General features: G+C 37.7%; 1 protein-coding gene across 1 annotated transcript in view; it reads left to right on the top strand.

Annotated features, from left to right (window-relative positions):
- The window catches only part of znf407 (zinc finger protein 407), a 270,903-nt gene that overhangs the window by 16,441 nt on the left and 235,388 nt on the right, over nucleotides 1-19,074 (top strand). Inside the window, exon 4 of the mRNA XM_061950033.1 lies at nucleotides 5,021-5,135. Coding sequence (XP_061806017.1) covers nucleotides 5,021-5,135 — 115 coding nt within the window. The remainder of the gene's footprint in view (nucleotides 1-5,020; nucleotides 5,136-19,074) is intronic.

Here is a 19,074-nt window from a genome sequence, read left to right as displayed (position 1 = left end):
CCTATTAATAACTAATAATAACACCTTTTTTTAATCTTTTTTTTGCGAAACAAAAAGGAAATAAATCTAAATGGCCCTAAAGGGCCAATTTAGTGATGCCAATCAACCTATCCCCAGGTGCATGTCTTTGGAGGTGGGAGGAAGCCAGAGTACCCGGAGGGAACATGTTTTATAAAATTGTAAGACTGGGACAATGGTCAGTAAGTCAATTTAAGTTCAGTTCAGTTTCACTTTATTTCGAACATACATAAATATTATTTCATTACAGCACGTTCGAAAAGGAGTAAGAAGAAGCAGAGCTTATTTAATTCTACCCCTTTTCATAAAATAGCTGTTTTATCCCATTTCGTTGTTCTCTGTTTGTAACAGAACAGTGAATAAATTAATACTTCTCCAAACTTTGCTCAATGGGCATCAATGCGGTAAAATCACACATGCTATTAGCTAATCACAAGTTGGCCATTAAAGGGAGGCGGCACTTAACAATGTCAAATTCTGCAACTTTTGCTGTCACTGCTACAACTGTCAGCTGCTGCTACTGCATTGCCAAGTTCTTACAATTTTGTCTCAACAGACAGTTGTAAGATTTTGACTATACATCATACATCATACCTATATGCGGTAAGACATGGCATTATATTTTCTTCAAGTGGCATTAAAAACAGCATTAAAAGCATTAAAGTAGATTTACTGATACCTGTAGAACAAGCTACAGTATCTTACTGAGGAGAGTCTACATCATCCAGATGTCTGACAAGCCTTAGATTTAAATGTTCCCTCATCACAGACATAATTTCAAGAAAAGTAAGGACCGCTTCGACGTGTTTAGGGTGATCTGTTCACTTACTTTCCATGTTTTCACCAGAAATGTTGTTGCCAGTGGCCCCAGCCATTTTTCTCCTTCTGTTGCTGCTTAACACCAATCGTGCCGAACCTGTGCATGTTTGTTTCCATCTGGAAAAACACGAGCGACAATATCAATATTAGCTACAAATTAATTAGTCAGCAACAAGTTTTTATTTTCGTTCGAATCATTGCTCCTCTACCATAAAGTACACAGATAAGGATGAGATAAAGACCAGTGTTGGCGAGATAATTTGGAAAATAGAACAAAGACAAGTAACAGGCAATCAGCGTCACTCTGGAGCTCAATGCAAGCGCTCACCTCGTGGGGTAACGATAATTCTTAGGAATGTGAGGAATCAGCCCAGAATTACTTGGATAACACTGTTAATGATCTCATGGAATAAGGAAACACAGTCACCAAGACAACTATGGGTCACAGACTTTGTCATAATGGATTTAGATCACAAGGTCCCTTTTCTCAAGAAGGCACATGTAGTACAAGATGAACACCCAAATGAGTCCGGCAAGACTTGGAAGAATGAAATGTGGTCGATAAGACTAACGTTTTGCATTTTGGCATCATTTTGATTCTGTGTTTGGTGGCATAGAACTGTTGCCCCAAGAACACCACCCCTACTGTCAAATATGAAGGTGGATAGAGTCTGCTTTGCGGCTCCTTCTCTGCTAAGGGTAGAAAGACTTCACCACAATGAGGGGCTGATGAACGGGGCAGTGTACCGTAGAATCTCCCACAGAGCACAAATCATGGCCTGTCCATGCCATGTCTGTGTAAGAGTGTAAACTTACAAAATTAACAGCGGATCAAATAATTATTTGCCTCAATCTACTGTTGACGATCAAACGCAAGGCTTAAGGTGCCAGGTTGTGTATGTACATGCAGCTAAACATCACAATGTTCTAGTGCTTTCTCAAGAAATGAATTAGTCATTCTCTGTCTCATCAAGGATATGAGGGACCCCATCCCCCCCGTGTGGATAGCAGTATTAATTTAACATGACACAGCATTGATGGTCAATTTCAGTTTCATGACGGGTGTTTAAGTGGACTAGTAAAGTATTAATTAATGTGATGAGATGTGAGAACTGCAGGACGTTACATCTTTTTTGTGCCACGTCTCATTCAAACCATCCATACGACTCAGTTTCAGCCCAATCCCATCATAATTTTAGATTTAGTGTGTGAGCACAATTGAGACCCAGATCAGTTGTGCTGTTTGTCTTGTGGTTGAATTTGTACAGTACCCCTGTATTTATGGGAAATTGGGCTTTGAATTTAGATGTAAAAGTGCATATTGTACGAGTAGTTTTATTTTTGTGTAAACCAGTGTTTTTCAACCACTGTGCCGCGGCACACTAGTGTGCCGTGAAATAGTCTGGTTTGCCGTGGGAGATTATCTAATTTCTCCTATTTCGGTTAAAAATGTTTTTTGCAAACCAGTAATTATAGTCTGAAAATTATGTGTTGTTGTTGAGTGTCGGTGCTGTCCAGAGCTTGGCAGAGTAACCGTGTAATACTCTTCCATATCAGTAGGTGGCAGCCAGGAGCTAATTGCTATGTAGATGTCGGATACAGCAGGAGGCAGCGTGCAGGTAAAAAGATGTCTAATGCTTAAACCAAAAATAAACAAAAAGTTAGTGCCCCTAAGAAAAGGCATTGAAGCTTAGGGAAGGCTATGCAGAACGAAACTAAAACTGCACTCGCTACAAAGTAAACAAAAGCAGAATGCTGGACGACAGCAAAGACTTACTGTGGAGCAAAGACGGCGTCCACAATGTACATCCGAACATGACATGATAATCAACAATGTCCCCACAAAGAAGGATAAAAACAACTGAAATATTCTTGATTGCTAAAACAAAGTTGATGCGGGTAATATTGCTCAAAGGAAGACCAGAAACTGCTACAGGACAATACCAAAAAAAGAGAAAACGCCACAAAATAGGAGCGCAAGACAAGAACTAAAACACTACACAGGAAAACACCAACAAACTCAAATTAGGCACGGCGTGATGTGACAGGTCTTGACAGTACACCTACTTTGAGACAATAGCTATATTAATGCATGGTTGGTTATGGTTTAAAGTCATATCCAACAATTGCGACAACGACTTTTTACTGTCAACTGAGTTTTGTTTTTTAATGATTTCTGCTGGTGGTGTGCCTCCAGATTTTTTCAACGCAAAAAATGTGCCTCGGCTCAAATATGGTTGAAAAACACTGGTGTAATCCAAAATACATTAAAAATCACTTTACATGAAAGTAAGAATGTGTTGTTACGTTCACAGATAAAAGGATTTGGCTGGGTGACTGTTTTGAATATTTGCATGCACAGTATGGACATTTGAAATGATGCGTTAGGCTTTGCAGACTATGTGTAAACCCTCCCACCCTCTGTGTTTATGGGCCTTGTTAGTACAGGCTTGCCTTTCAATCTTCGTTACCGGCTTAAGATTCAATGTGTCATACTTCCAGCTCACAGCCAGTGAACCGTGACTGAATGAATTAGTAATCTACACAAAGTGCTTAATCAATTCACTAGCAGCCCCTAGAATAAATATTGCAGAATGTCTCGGGATATTCACCTGTAGAGAGTGTCGTTTTGCTCAGAGATGTGAACGTGGATATCATACAAGGCAGCCCCAGTAGTATTGTACTTCCAAGCATTGGCCTGCACTGCCTGCAATAAATACACTATATAGACAAACTAAATAGAGACAGACTGCTTAATCAGTGGGTTTGGTTCCTCTTCAATTTTAATTACCGTATATACATGTCAGGAACCGTGGGATAGGATGTATTCATAATCCATTCTGACTTTGTAAGAAACCCATTTTCCACCAAATATTTGGGGACTTTTATTTCTTGATGATAGTACTTTCAAAAACTAAAACATTCTTGCGACCCATTATGTTTTTTTTTTGCATAATCACAGCAGCAAAGTTCTTGGAAAACGTATGTAAATCCGGCCAAATAAAACAATCAGGATGGCAATGCAGGAGCAAAGTGCTTATTTATTTTAAGTACTCACAATTTAGAAAACATAGTATGTTGTAGGCTTGATCCTGGGATTGGTTACCATTTACAGAATTGAAAGCCTACTGTCATACAAATAAATATATATCGGATGGAGAGATTATAGTTGTCAAGAAGGACATAATCTTATTTGATTGTGCATGTGTATTTGAAAGGGTTATCAATGTACTGTATATGTGTAGAAGAAAACTAATTGATCAAAATATAATTAGTGGTTCTGATAAAATAATTGTAACCTAATGTTTTATTGAAGAACATATTAAGTACATGTACACGGTCATAAACAATTAGCGCAAGCTTAGTTAGATTTTATGCTTTTGATGCGTTTTGTAAAAAATGATGGGGGAAGCCTAAACCCCTGCAAACATTTTGGGATGAGCAGAAAAAAAGAGCCAGGCTCTCTCGTCCAACATTGTCTGACCAATCCCAATGTTTTACTTATTGAATTTAATTCCCTAACATGTTTTTCTAAAATCATGTAGAAACTCTTACTCGAAGAGTGGAAGCTTTCCTGTATGTTAACTGAGGAAGTCATTTTGTTCTTGTAGTACATGCAAATATTTGCAAACACATCAAGATGTGTAGCAGATGATTTAAAGTTCAACTGAGTCATTTAGATATTTATGCGCCAATACTAAATACTGTAGATACGAGCCCTCATAGCCCTTCTCTTAAATGAAGGATGGTCATCAGATGCCACTCTCTCAATGTGCCTTCCCCCCTCTGGACTTATTAATGACAATAATTAGGAAGAAACCTCCCTTTGCAGCCTGCCTGAGTGATTAGCCCTTTAATGATGGAATGGTTGATAGTGGGCATACATATAATTGATTTATGTTTTTGCACTGACCTTTTAGAATCCAATTTACACATCCACATGTAAAGGACGAGTAGGTAAGAGTTTGAGTGAATGACAATAATGGATGGAGAGTAAAAGAAGAGATATTTAATTTTTACATCATTTACATTGAGGACATCTGGTTTTATGATTCTGAAATCAATCTTTGGTTAATTTGAAGTAATGGCAGTCATACACTAGACAGTGGTGATGCTGTATTAGTACCCCTTTTTAAATTTGTGTAGGTGTTAATGCTTCAAATGTCAATCTCCAACTTTACAGGATCCAAGCCCTTTCTTTGCAAGATCTGCAACTTTGCTACTGCTCAGCTGGGAGATGCCAGGAACCACGTGAAGAGACACCTAGGCATGCGAGAGTACAAATGTGACATCTGTGGGTGAGTTTCAGGTTTAGCAACTTTACTATTTTCCAATTTATGTGACATATTGATATTTGGCATAATCAGGTCATTGGCGATCTGAGTGTAGAGTCTTAAGATCTAATGGCTAAAATAGCTATATTTTGCATCCAATGTGATTTCCTGCTGCCGTAAAAGTGTAAAAAAATATTGTGCAAGACAATTTTCCAAGTTTCAAATGTTTGTCAGACTGTCTGTATGCAAACTACATTTAATTCTGTATAGCATTCAGTTAATTCTTACCAGTCTCTACTTCTGTACAAGAAAATGCCTGTGTATTCTATATTCAGTGCAAAGGATCTACACCTAACTTTGCTTGTGATTTAATCAGTATTACAGGGACTCATGAGAGAGCAAAAGCCTTTGCGATCCTTCCAATATATTACCCAGAAACTACATTTAGGTAATAGTTCCTGTGGTCTAAACACAAAGTTCAGATTTTCTGTGGCGCAAATGTCCCTTATATAAACCTACTTGTAATTACAGTCTATTCAACTAGTTTTACTTTCGCAATACAGCCCCACACTGCCTAGTCGAGTTCAAATGCTTGCGTTGAGATGTAATACAGTACATAGTTGGATAACTACTTAATTGTTGTGTTTGCAGTTTTTAACCATCAAACTTATGTGTCTCTAGACTTATGAAGATGAGGACATATGTAACGATACTACTTTTCTCTCTGTGTATTTCTGCGTATTTCTCTGTGAACGGTTCCACTTAGTTCATTTGTAGGCCAAGTTTATTCCACGAGAGCAGAGCTGAGTGAATGTGTTCATTTGCTCCAACTGATGTTTGCAAACATATTACAGCCGGAGCAAACAAGCTTTGGTTTAAACATGGCTTTTCCTTTAATGAGAAGAAATGCTCATGTTTCACAAGCCCTCCAGCGAACACCCTCTCCTCTCCCAAGTGCTGCAAATGTGACACTTTACATACACACATGTACATATGGAACAGTTCTACAATATGTCTTTAAATGGCACTACTAAATACAGCTCCTGGTTTCACAAATCATGCAGACGGAGCAGCCATGTGCTGCCAGAGTTAGCCATTGGTGACAAATCGGCCCTATGTGTGCTTTCATTACTGACTGATCACCAGGCCATCCCTCGTCTTGAATAAAGAGCAGCAAACACAAAGAAACACCCTCATTAAAGCCAGAACCGCACATGCACACAGCCCCAACTTTTCCTGTTTGATGATTTATCTTTAATCCGAATTGATAGCGCATCGCTAATGGATGACCACATTGCAGGTATAATGTATAACGTGATTCCACATTTTGGTATACCTAGAAATGTAGGATTATTGCGCATTTAAGATCTGTATTTTCCTCTATGATTACTAATGACTTCATTACAGTTCTGTTACATTAAGTTGTTTTGCGTTATTCAATGAATGCTTTGTTTCTCTTGTGAGACATCAGCACACAAGATTACCTCAGTCCTGATGCTGAGTGAGTGGTTATGTTGGCTCTTAGCCGTTCACTTGATTTTAGCTTTTGCCCCCTGGAAATGATGTCTTATCAGGAGCGAGGAAGATGTTGATAGTTAAAGATCATATTGCTGTGGCATTTAATTAAGAAATGCTAATGCAGGGCCAGGACAGATTGGAACCCTTGACCATGCTGTCAATCACACCAGAGCGGGTTGGTGTCTCGCTCATCACCCCTAAAACTCACCCTGGCATTATGCTCACATCCTTCGCAGGCATGCTTATCAGTGATATCATCTATTTGCATATCAGTAAGTCTTTATTTTACAACAAAGAGTTCTGTTTTTAATTTGCCTATAAAGAATTCCTAAGGTGCAACAACAGCAGAAAACACAAATTGGCTGTTAGTAAGCGTGATAAGATTTCTCATATTTAATTGGTTAAAAAAAGTCCACCAGCATGTGAGATGGTAGATTCTTGTGTATTCCTCCCAGCGTGTTTTGTCCACAGTGGGGCTGGGTCATTTAATGAGCCTCCTTTTACTCTACTCCATCATCTACCAGAAAGGTCCTGCGTTCAGCATTTTTTACCCTCCTGCTCTCTGGTCCGGACGGACATCCACTGCTGTTGTAGGTGTTAAATTATGCATAAACAATCTAAATGCTTTGAGGCATTGGTTTAATATCAGCCCTCGGCCCTGGCCTTACTAGTATTACCACCATCAAAGGCAAGGATTGTTCTCATGTGGAATGCTTTTTTATTATTATGAGTCATAAACTGCTTGTTTCCAAGTGTCACTTCAGGAAATTGAGCAAAACTTTAGAAACTGTTGCTTACTACTCGAGAGTTTACCTTGCATTAGTGTGTCTTCCTTGTAAAGCAGGCTTCTTCCCACTCTGGTGTTAGGTCTTTTGACTTAGTAAGGGTTAGAATATGTACATTTATAGTCATGATTTCATGTTGGGTATGTGATTTGACTGTTAACAGGATGGGGCTGGCTCATGTCAGGGTTTTTATGTCCCCCTGTCTTTTGAGATTGCCTGGTCTGTTCCCAGAATAGCCCATCAGTTCCGCCCTGCGTGGCTCATCCGCTGTAATGTGCCTTAATGCCCGGGCCTGTATGAGAAGTGTGAGGCCTGGCACTGACAGTAGAGGAGCATCTTAACTTGCTGCTTATCCAGAGAAACCGTCACTTAATTCAGACCCTCTATTGTCTATCCACACCCCTCTCCTTCTCCTTTGACGTGATTCTCTATAATCCTCCAACAGATTCTGGTTAAAACTCCCTGAGAACTATTTTTATGTTTCACCCCCCTTCTTTGCTTCCTCCCATTTAAACATTAATGGTTGTTGCAGATGAAGAGAAGGATCCCTATGAGGATGATTATAATGTCACTCCACTGATCTTCCGCCGCCCCGAAATAATTGTACATCATCACTTCATAACGTGTCAGAGGGACACGATGGTGGCGTGCAATTAAAACCGCAGAATATAATACACCAAATTACTGCCTGTCAGGCATATAGAACAACACACACAGTGTTTGAGTTACACGTAATCAGTGCGTACATTAGTGATTTTACTAAAATCCCTCCACCCCCACCCCTTCTTCCTCATATAGCATTAAACTCTCTGATCTTTGCAAGCATAGCAATTTTGTCGGTGGTGTGCCGCTTAGTTTTCAGTGTTGTTGCATTTTATATGCACAATATATAGTATTATTTTCAACCTTTTTCATGATATTATTATTATTAGTTTTATTTTGTATTGACCTTAATCTGGCTGCATACAGTAAATACAATACTATCAATCATGTAAAATAATACAAGTGGCTATGGGATATAGCTACTTATTGTTTTAATTAACATAAAGGTAAAATACCTGACATTTTTTAAACTATCTCTTTAGATTTAGTTCTATGTATCACTTTAATTTGGGTTTAGATAATGTAAATCATACCTGTTTCTCAAACATTAGGATCGTAACATCATCCCTGCCCTGGAAAAGATGTAAATGTTTTTTTTCACTGAATGCGTGTCTGGGAGCATGGTCCTTTTCAGTTTCTGCTGTCCTCTTCACCAAAATAAACACATTATGCTCTGATGCATTTAAGTGGATTTAGTACACCATTATTGGAAATGAAATGAGTAACACTAAAGGTCATTTGGAAAATAATGCAGCACGGCTGGTCTGGAAAGGTTAAGTATGTGACTGAGCAGTTCTGATGATAACAAGGGCAGTGTATGGCTCGGAGAGCTTGGTGTTCTGGGTTGACTCGGTACTCTGTGATCGCTCTTTATGACCGAGACAGCTTTACAGCCCGTTACCCCCATAACACGATAAAGTGCAGCATAATGGATTAGATGTGTTTAGTAGCCTTAGGCTGATGTTTGTAAAAATAATGTTTTTTACAATAGAAACACACCAATACACGCATAGCATTTGGGAAAAACACGGCAAGAAAAAAACCCAAGAACAATTGCTAGAATCGCTAAGTAAGTGTAACTCGCGATGTGCTTTAATTCTTGATTTTTGAACTTGATCGAAACACTTTACTTGAATGTGGTATGTCCTAGTATAAGGACAACATACAAAAGTGTGACAGGACTTTGGCCTTAGAGTGTTACCTACAAAAATGCAATTCATTTTGTGAAAGTAATACAAATAGTGTATTTGTTTAAAAATTATACACACAGGGACATAAGGGAGCTTAACTCAGCCTAGTCAGTCTTTTGAAAGGAAGTTTTGCAAATTGGCATTTACTTAGCGCCATAGACAAAGAGAGAAATATTCTGCATCATGCCAGTCCTATTTTAATAACTATCTCAGTTAGTGCTCCCAGAACGTTAACCTTGGAACTTTATAATCACCACATTTCTATTTAATAGAAGTAATAATAATAATAATATAAACATGGATGGAAAATAAACTTTGAAATATGCAATTGGCTTGGAAGTAGCTTCTCTTTTTTAAAGTTTGTATAGTCTTTGGTGGGCACTGAAGATCTTAACATTGTTTAATATGCTAATTATTGATTTAGAAATAAGCTTAACCTATTAATAAAATGGTCTATCTGAAAAAAATTATATACCTCCCCTCACCTCACACACTTATACAATAATACACTTTGAACACATCAAGCGGTGGAATTGTTTTAGGAATTATAGTGAAAAATCCATTCCACGAAGCAAATGGTTTTATAAGTATATCGGAGAAGGAATAGAAAAATAACATTTAATGAGTGATTAACAACAGCAATTAAACGATGATGAGAAAGGTCGATGAAAAAAAGGTACGGGTATGTAATTAAAATATCAGTCCTTTCATTGTCAGAAATGTGAGAGTCATCCATCGTGCACTTATTAAAGAGCTGGGTGAAAGCAAAGAAACATTGCTTCATTGCAGCAGCCCAAAGTGTCTGGTAATCTGCCCATGGATAGCACTGGAAAGGCTGTAACTCATGTTTAAGTGTCGGGGCCGTGCCATTGGAGGTTCACAGTCATGTATTTCTTTGTTGACACCCATAGAGGCAGGGAATATTTGGCAGGCAGGAGTAATTTAACTTAATTGATAGGATGCATCTTTGATGGAGGAATAAAATATCCCTGCTCAGCAAAGTGAAGAAAAGGAAAGTTAAAGGTGGAGGGAGAATAACTTGTGCATTCAGTAGTCAGCTGCTTGAGAAAAGGAGGGAGATATGTAGAGTGGACTAGTGCAAATAAAGATGGCACCAGGAGCAAGAAAGAAACGACAGAGAGGTTACGGGACTGGATGGTTGACACAAAGTCCCGCTGATGGGTTAAGAGAAATAGGCTCCTCCAACCTGAGAAATAGGCTCCTCCGACCCATCAGATTGACTACTAACTTTATTGATATCCGGGCGGATGGTTTCTATCTGCAAACCAAAACATTAGGCTGGTTTGCAAACTTGTACTTATACATTTTTAATATTTTTTAGGTGGCTTTTAAAGTTGTTTAAAATATTGTTTTTGTTGTTTTTATAAAATGACGCAGCTACAAGACATACTGGTTCTCTGTAAAAAATGAATGCCCTGATGAAAAGCTGCCACGTAGTTTTTCATTTTCTTTGGCCCATTCTATTTGACTTTGTGTTATTATTTATTTATTATTATTGTGTTTCCCCTTTGATTCTTTATTCTATCTGTCTGTGCAACTGCCATTTTTATTGGGCATCCAGGTGTAAAATGCAATCAGCCATTGCCACAATTAGGCTGAAAAGCTCTGCTGATATAAATGACAAATATTAGTCTTAACTAGTAATACACTGTCAAATATTGTCAATTTGATTCTTCTTCTTGTGAAAACATTTTAGACAGTTTACAAAGTCCTCACTGAAGAACATTAGCTGTTAAAGCTACAAAGAATGTGGAGAGTTCATTTTATCTATAGTTGTAATTAGGCCTAAAGTTATGGCTGAAAACTCTATCACGATATTAGTTTTTTATATTGATCGATATAGATAATTATTGATATTTTTTATGACTTATGGGAAATATGGACATAGAGAAAAATACATTAAATGTTTGCATTTTTATTTCAAATGTACTGTAACTCTGATTACAATCCCCTCAGCTATTAAATTAGAAAGGAAGGAAACGTCAACACGACCCTGGAAACACTCAGGCAATCAATGTAAACAAAATTCTAAAATCCAAATAAACACTTAACAATTAAATTAAGGTGAAACAAATAAGGAATATGTAAGAAATGTGTAATAAAGTGTAAGAAAATAGTGCAAAGTGTGAAAATTTAAACAGAGAAACATAAGATTAAATTTGTTTTCAGGTTTACGTGGTCTGTGTAACATTTAATTTGGTCTGGTGTTCTTATTTAAGTATGGAAATGCATTTATGTTATGCAATAATTATTATTTAAATAAAACTGCACCAAATTATTATTTTAAAGTAGCTCTTTTGTTATATTTTTTTATGTATTTTATTTATACAGTCCTGCACTTTAGTTCCTACCTGTTGTTTCCATACATCCGAAAACGAAGCGGACGAGTGTTAAAAAGAAAAGATAAGTGCGCCAAAGCACTATGGTCCATTTGAAAAAATCTAAAAAAACTACCATACTGCCGAGGTGACTTTTCCTGTTTCATCAACAATTTATTTGCTCTCTGCAGCACTCATTTTTACTTTCTCTTCTCACTCCATGCAGAGAATCAACAGTGAGACAACAAGATGGTACAACCGAGCATGATAGTTGATAGTGTTCCTCCCATTGCACACTGATCACTAAGTTGCTAAGTTACCATGCTGAATGCCTTTGTCAATTTAACCAACCATCCTTCATTTTTCCGGTTTCTTCTGACCAAAATATATATATGTGTATATATATATATATATATATATATATATATATATATATATATATATATATATATATATATGTATATATATATATATATATATATATATATATATATATATATATATATATATATATATATATATATCTCGAACATTTTTATCAAAATTATTTTTACATTGATATCGAGTACGTGTCTATGGCGATATATATTGATATCGTTTTATCGTCCTAGTTGTAATATCCTTAATGCGATACAAAGGTGATATTACAGATGTAATTCAGCCCTTAAGGTGTACCAGCAAGTGTGTGCTGTCTGTTTTGATGATCATTTATTGCATTATGTGTACTCTTTATTGATAGACTAACAACACTTTAGTAAGCCACCAGATGTGTTCAGAGTTTTGAAATGGTCAATGGTTTCTTCAGACAACAAAACATCTGTTTGCTACTACTACTCTCACTTAGTAGCACAAGGTTTCCCTTTTGTTAACTTTGGCGTTCTACTCTGCAGACTATCATGTGGCACCATTTTTCAGACCTAATATCAGAAGATCGGCATGATTCTCAGATGTATGAAACGATATTGACCATATGTGAAACAGATAATAAGCTGTGATGAATGGGTGGCATTAGTGATGAAATTACATCAACCTGAACCGGCTATTGTATTAACACACCTAGACGATCCCACTCTCCCCGACTGCCTGTTTAATTGATTAATTGCTGACATGGATGGATGAGGGGTTGTGGGTCTTATATGGCGGCTGATTGCTAGTCAACCATAAACAGGACCAGCCGCAATGGGCCCTCAACAGCAATATTCATAGTCTGCAACCTTATGGTGATTTCTTCTCCAGCTCTGACATCAGAAAAAATACTTGGCCATAAAAGTGCTCATATCACTGGGCTGACATAAAGCCCTCCCTCACATCCCCTCTTTATCTCTCCGTGTGCCTGAGCAGCATCTTCTTTTAGTTCCCAGTTGCTCAGCACACCCGTTGAACTTTGAAATCACCCATCCTTCTCTGTATATACTGCAGCCCCTCAGGTAGCCCCTTCGCCGCCCAGCTTTAAATATGAGCAAATAATGGGGAGCTGAGTGATGCTGCCTATGTCCTTGGCTGGGATCCTCTGAGTGCTATAGCAACATCTCACTGTCTTAGGTCTCGTGGGAGGTATAAAATACCCCAGAAGAACACTCAAGGCTTGTTGGTGGCATCCATGGATGGATGTAGCGATACAGAAAGACAGTGTGGTCTGCTTGTGTCTTGACATGTAGATAATGTTGACGTATACAAAACATTCCTGTATTTTTAATGAAAGGAAACCATGTCCACTTAAAATGTGTGCGTATTAAAGATGCACCAAAGTTATTAAAGCGTATTGCTGCATATCACTTTTTTTTTCCGCCTTCATCTGCTGTGGTCCCTCGTAGTTGAGCTAATAAATCAGATTTGTCTCCAAATTAGGTATAAACCCTTAACACGGTCACTCCTGAGGAGGTAAAAAAAAAAAAAAGAATGATGTAAGGAGAAAGTTTCGGTCTGGGTATGCTTGCCCTCCTGCTTCCTATCTGGCCTGCAGGAAAAATATGTAGACCGATGACCACAAATGCAGGCCTTATTGTCAACCATGATATCTATGCGAACCCTTCACATTGTACCATGTTAAACCCTTGCACCACTGACTCCCTAAATAAGGAACTATAGGTCTGTACCCCTGCGTCCAACCGTAAAAACACTGACACATCAATTATCCTTTGAGGAAGAGAGGAAAAAAAGCATTGCCTCTGATGAGGAAGAGCTGGCTGTGTGAAGAGAAGGCATTTATTCATTTATTCTGTTAGTTCAGCAAAACAAACAGAGGTCAGGGTTATGGTGCAACACTGATAGCTGTGTCTATTACAGTTAAATTTCAAATTAAGTGGTTCACTTTCATCCCTTTTATGGTCATTTCAAAATCTGCCCTGCCTCTCAAGCCCCCCCAGCAAAATGTGATTACTGAAACGTTTGCAGGCTGCACAAGCTTCAAGAAAAACACACAAAAAACAACGTTCTCTCATGGAATTCAATCTTGAGACACAGATCCATGCAGATGACTTGTGGTATCTTTACTCAGCATTAGATGGCGCCATTCAACTTGCTAGAAAACTACCAGGATTGCAGTTGCACTTTGTGACTGACTATTGTTGGCAATGAAGTGGATGCTCTGCATTAATTATGTGTCTTTCGCTAGCATGCTTATATTTTTACATGCATTCCAAAAAAAGTGACATGTGCATTTAACATATAATGGTAATGAACAGAACCAGCATACACAACATTGACAAATTGGGCAGTGTGCAGTTCGTCCACGCTTCTCGACAGACTTTGGAGTACAGCGTGCCTTGGTCAGTGACATCTAATCATACAAGTTATTTTTGTAACTTTTTGTAAAAAATAAAAATCTACAATAGGATATTTATGAGTGTATCATTCTAAATGTTACTTGTGGTCAAAACTGTCATGGGACAGATTACACCTTTTTGCCAGTGTTTTACTTTTTATTCTGTCCGAAGAATAAAAATCCACAAATCATAAAATAGAGGCCCTGGAAGGCATGGGCCTCTTGTAATGGACATTACAATTTAAATGCTGTAACCTTCATATTAATATGTTAATACAGTAATATTATAGTAGATTAGAAATGTCCGATAATATCGGCCGATAAATGCTTTAAAATGTAATATCGGAAATTATTGGTATCGTTTTTGTTTTATTATCGGTTTGTTTTTATTTATTTATTTTTTTAAATCAACATAAAAAACAAGATACACTTACAATTAGTGCACCAACCCAAAAAACCTACCTCCCCCATTTACACTCATTCACACCAAAGGGTTGTTTCTTTCTGTTATTAATATTCTGGTTCCTACATTATATATCAATATATATCAATACAGTCTGCAAGGGATACAGTACGTAAGCACACATGATTGTGTGTGCTGCTGGTCCACTAATAGTACTAACCTTTAACTGTTAATTTTACTCATTTTCATTAATTAGTAGTTTATATGTAACTGTTTTTATATTGTTTTACTTTCTTTTTTATTCAAGAAAATGTTTTTAATTTATTTATCTTATTCTATTTTATTAATTTTAAAAAAAAGGACCTTATCTTCACCATACCTGTTTGTCCAAATTAGGCATAATAATGTGTTAATTCCACGACTGTATATATCAGTATCGGTTGATATCGGTAATTAAGATTTGGACAATATCAGAATATCGGATATCGGCAAAAAGCCATTATCGGACATCCCTATAGTAGATCTTAACACACCTGTCCGCAGACAGCCACAGTGGAGTGGAGTTGTAAAAGGGCAGAGTTGGAAGCTGGCAGTGCTAATGTTGCGTTTGTCGGGGCGTCCCTGCTGGTGCTGCTTTAACTAGGGCAAACCTCTCTATAACGGTGCACCTTAGGGGCTGATCTGCCGGTCTCAGGAGAGGCTCCCCGCTCTGCTGTCTCACCGGGCCTGTCACGAAGGAGCTGATGCTGGCTTGGCTGGCTGGCAGGGTGTGGGGCGGCTACAATGATGATGCTGATGGTGGTGGTGTGGGCTGACATGCCGAGAGGGCAATTACGGCAAGGACAAAGACTCTACAATGATAAGTCCCCACAGCAACCTAATGAAGAGAGCAGGTTAGCCAGTTAAAAGGACCAGGGATGAGCATGGCCTCAGTGTTTGTGTATTTTTGTGTTTTGCTTTGTTTAACCCACCTTGAGGAGCCATACTTTTTTCTGAGGTCGTACAGCTACAGCGCTTGATTTTAAACCCCCCTTCGGTGCTGCCTTCCCATCCTGGTGTTTCTTATCACTCCATAGAAAAAAATGCAAACAACTCCAAACCATCAAATCTTAAGGGAGTCATTCTACTGCCACTGTGAGGAAAAAAAAGAACCATTTGGAATCTTTAACGTATCCCAGTGGATAATTGCTGCACATGCGAAGATTTAGACTTTGTTTGTATCCCACCACTTAATGTTTTTTCTTTTTCTTTTAATAATATAATACTTTAAAATTCAGCAACTAATATCCTGCTTTTTATATGTCAAGTAATCAAATAAACTGATGAGACTGCACGCAAGGTGGCAAAAGACATACTGTGTACTAAATGGATAAGGAAATAAATAATAAAAGCAACACTCATTTAAAATTATTTTAATATAAGAATTCACAAAGTTTTCTCTGTGGGAACCTTTGCCTAACCATCACGGGTGTGGTGATTATAATAATTTGTCATTGTTAGCAGGCCATTGGTTTCAAATGCACAAACCCTCCTGATTTGTTTCCTTATTGTTTTGACCGCTTTTTCTTTCGGGGGAGGTAGAGAGCACTGGATACTACCATGTTGGCACACCCGTCTGGGATCCGATAAGACAGCCTTAAGTCTGGAAGGCTACAGAGAATAGTGAACTCCACTTAGCTACTCGCAGTGGGGCACAGTTGATTGTTTTTTTTAAACCAGATTTTTGTCAATTTCCTGGTAATTTTATGTACTGGTATGAATCCAGTTTGGATATGCTGTCCATATTTATATAATCAAATTCATGTTAACTTTCAGTTGTTATCCTTTGCCGCATCAACATAAATACAAGAACACAGTGTGGATTTAGTGTGCATTACCTTTGTTTACTGTGCTCGTGTATATATTGTATATATGTGTGTATATCCATAACATTTATTAATTGAATGTAATCATAGTGATCACGTTTAATACCACTGTGTAGATATCTAAAGTGAGCCTTAAAGCTTAATGCCAGAGTAGAAGGTGTTGTGTTAGACGTCTCAGGAGTTGGGGGTGAGATTGTAACATATGTTGTTGACTCTTAGTAGTGATGGTTGAATCTAAGGTTAAATTCCATCCATCTATGGCCTCTGTGTTAATGTTCTTGGATTGCAATCTTTATTTAAAACTACAATGACCTTAAAGTCCAGTTGTAGTATTTTGATTATCTAATTTATAGAGAAAAAAATCTGGACAAATTGCTTTGCTCTCATTTTCAGATACAATTGTTTCCAAACACAATTTATTATAATTTCTTTTTTTAATTACTTGGATTTTTAATGAACATTTCGTCAAATAATGATTATTTGTCCTCAAAATAGTGTGTGTGTGTGTGTGTGTGTGTGTGTGTGTGTGTGTGTGTGTGTGTGTGTGTGTGTGTGTGTGTGTGTGTGTGTGTGTAGGATTGCGCTTAAACACAGGTATTGCTTCTCATGCATGTGCCATACAGTCACAGTAAAATGCAAATTATTGTAATACAAATAGTTAAGTTTACTTTATTACTTTCTATAGTAATGCATTGTTAATTTAAATGTTTTTCTAAATTATGTTGATGACGTCTCCGACATGCAAACTGATTAGCGCCATACTTTCTAACGCATCATGCTGTTGTGTAGCTCATTAGGTCAAAGGTCTAATGTGAAGACTCTCTTATTAATTAATCCGTTTTATCTGTTCATATTGACTCTCTCAGTATGCAGCCTACCAAGTGAACACGGTAATGAAACGTCCCCTTTACCCCTTTGCAACCAAACATCACTAATCTAATCTATTAGTCAAGCATGTGAGCAATTATTCGAAAAAAGTTTCCATGCCGTGCAGAGGTGACAAAGTGAATACGGGCAAGGAGGACTGCAGACATATTTGACGGCTGTTCACTTGCGCTGATAGGCCAAACGGTGGTGGGAACCCGCCACTTTTAATCATGCGGAGGGCGACTGCTTTCATAAGAGCACCCAGCGATTCTGACAACTGTAATAAGGAGAGGTGACAGAGAAACTTTCTGTGTTAGCGGCAAAACAGAGGGGGAAGGTCTTCCTTTTATGCATGGGTTGGTTTTTTTTGGTTTGTTTTTTTTTTGCACATAAGAGACAAATTTTACTATCTGAGACTGGATTTGAGGTGAAAGAATGTCACTATTAATAAAGGGTTTGGGGACAAGGTCACACAAAAGCCCGTACGGCAGAGTGCTGCAAGTCTGTTTGCGGCTTTAGAGTAGGGGAAACACACTTAGATGTCTCTCCATACATAAGGTAACCACTTCTAAATTTGCTCCTCAATGTCAGATGACACATAATAATTTATTGTCCTACAGTGTTTTGTTCTCAAACAATCTCAGCTATGAGGAAAAGAAGGCTAAAAGAAACGATGCTTTAAGGATATAATTAAAGATATCGTTCAAAGAACAACTTCTTGCATATTTGAATTATTACAGTCGTTAAAAACACACACAAAATATGGAAATACGAGGGCTGGAAGCACATAAATCAGTGATCAGCAAGGCCTCGAAGCTCAATAAATATGGGGAGTTAAATACTTTAAAATGCAAATCACATTTTACGATTTGCATATGGGTGAATTTAAAGGAAGTGTGCTTCCTTAAGACCCTCAGAGGTAGTGCGGGGTGGAGCTAAGAGGGTAGAGGGAACAGCTAAAGCAGCAGGGATGTTTTTTTCTTTCCCCCCCCTCATGTTGTCATTGGTCAAGTTATTGGATCGTTTTATATGATAGCAGCTGAAGTGGGCTGACAGACGTGGCTATATCTCTTTTGTGGATCTAGAAAGTGCCTTAAGTGATCTGAATAATTAGAGTTAATTATTCTTCATCCATCTAAATCAGAATAGGACAGAGATATGGGGATGGAATTTATATTTTTAGCCGAAAATTCTGTCAGGTATTAATGTGGTAAACTAAAGTGACTGTGAATAATACCTACTGACCTTCCAGTAATTATGCTTTGCCTGGCAATTTGCTTGCTGTTGCCAATAGAGGCTCTTGATTCAGGGAGACTCATATTAAAAATACTTATGTTTTATGGCTTGAGTTTTCTTTAATGTATTATTAATCCTTATTATTATTTTTAAATAAAAATTAGACGACAGCATGTGCTTCACTTGAGGGTAGGGGGTATTTTTTTCACTACTTCTACCCACAGTTACAAGTTGCAACTTTTTAGTTACCTAATTAGTTTTGTTTTGATAAAATAGCACCTATGGTTTGTTGACCTTGTAAGTGGGCAACCAAAATGAATAATTTACTCGTATTTTGTTATTAATATTTATTTGTTGACTAAAAAGAAAGAAAAAAAGTTTTCCTTGTGAATC

Source organism: Nerophis lumbriciformis, linkage group LG04 (genome assembly GCF_033978685.3).
Source record: "Nerophis lumbriciformis linkage group LG04, RoL_Nlum_v2.1, whole genome shotgun sequence".
Classification (NCBI taxonomy): domain Eukaryota; kingdom Metazoa; phylum Chordata; class Actinopteri; order Syngnathiformes; family Syngnathidae; genus Nerophis; species Nerophis lumbriciformis.
The sequence above is the reverse complement of the archived record's forward strand: the minus strand, read 5'-3'. Positions and strand labels throughout refer to the sequence as shown.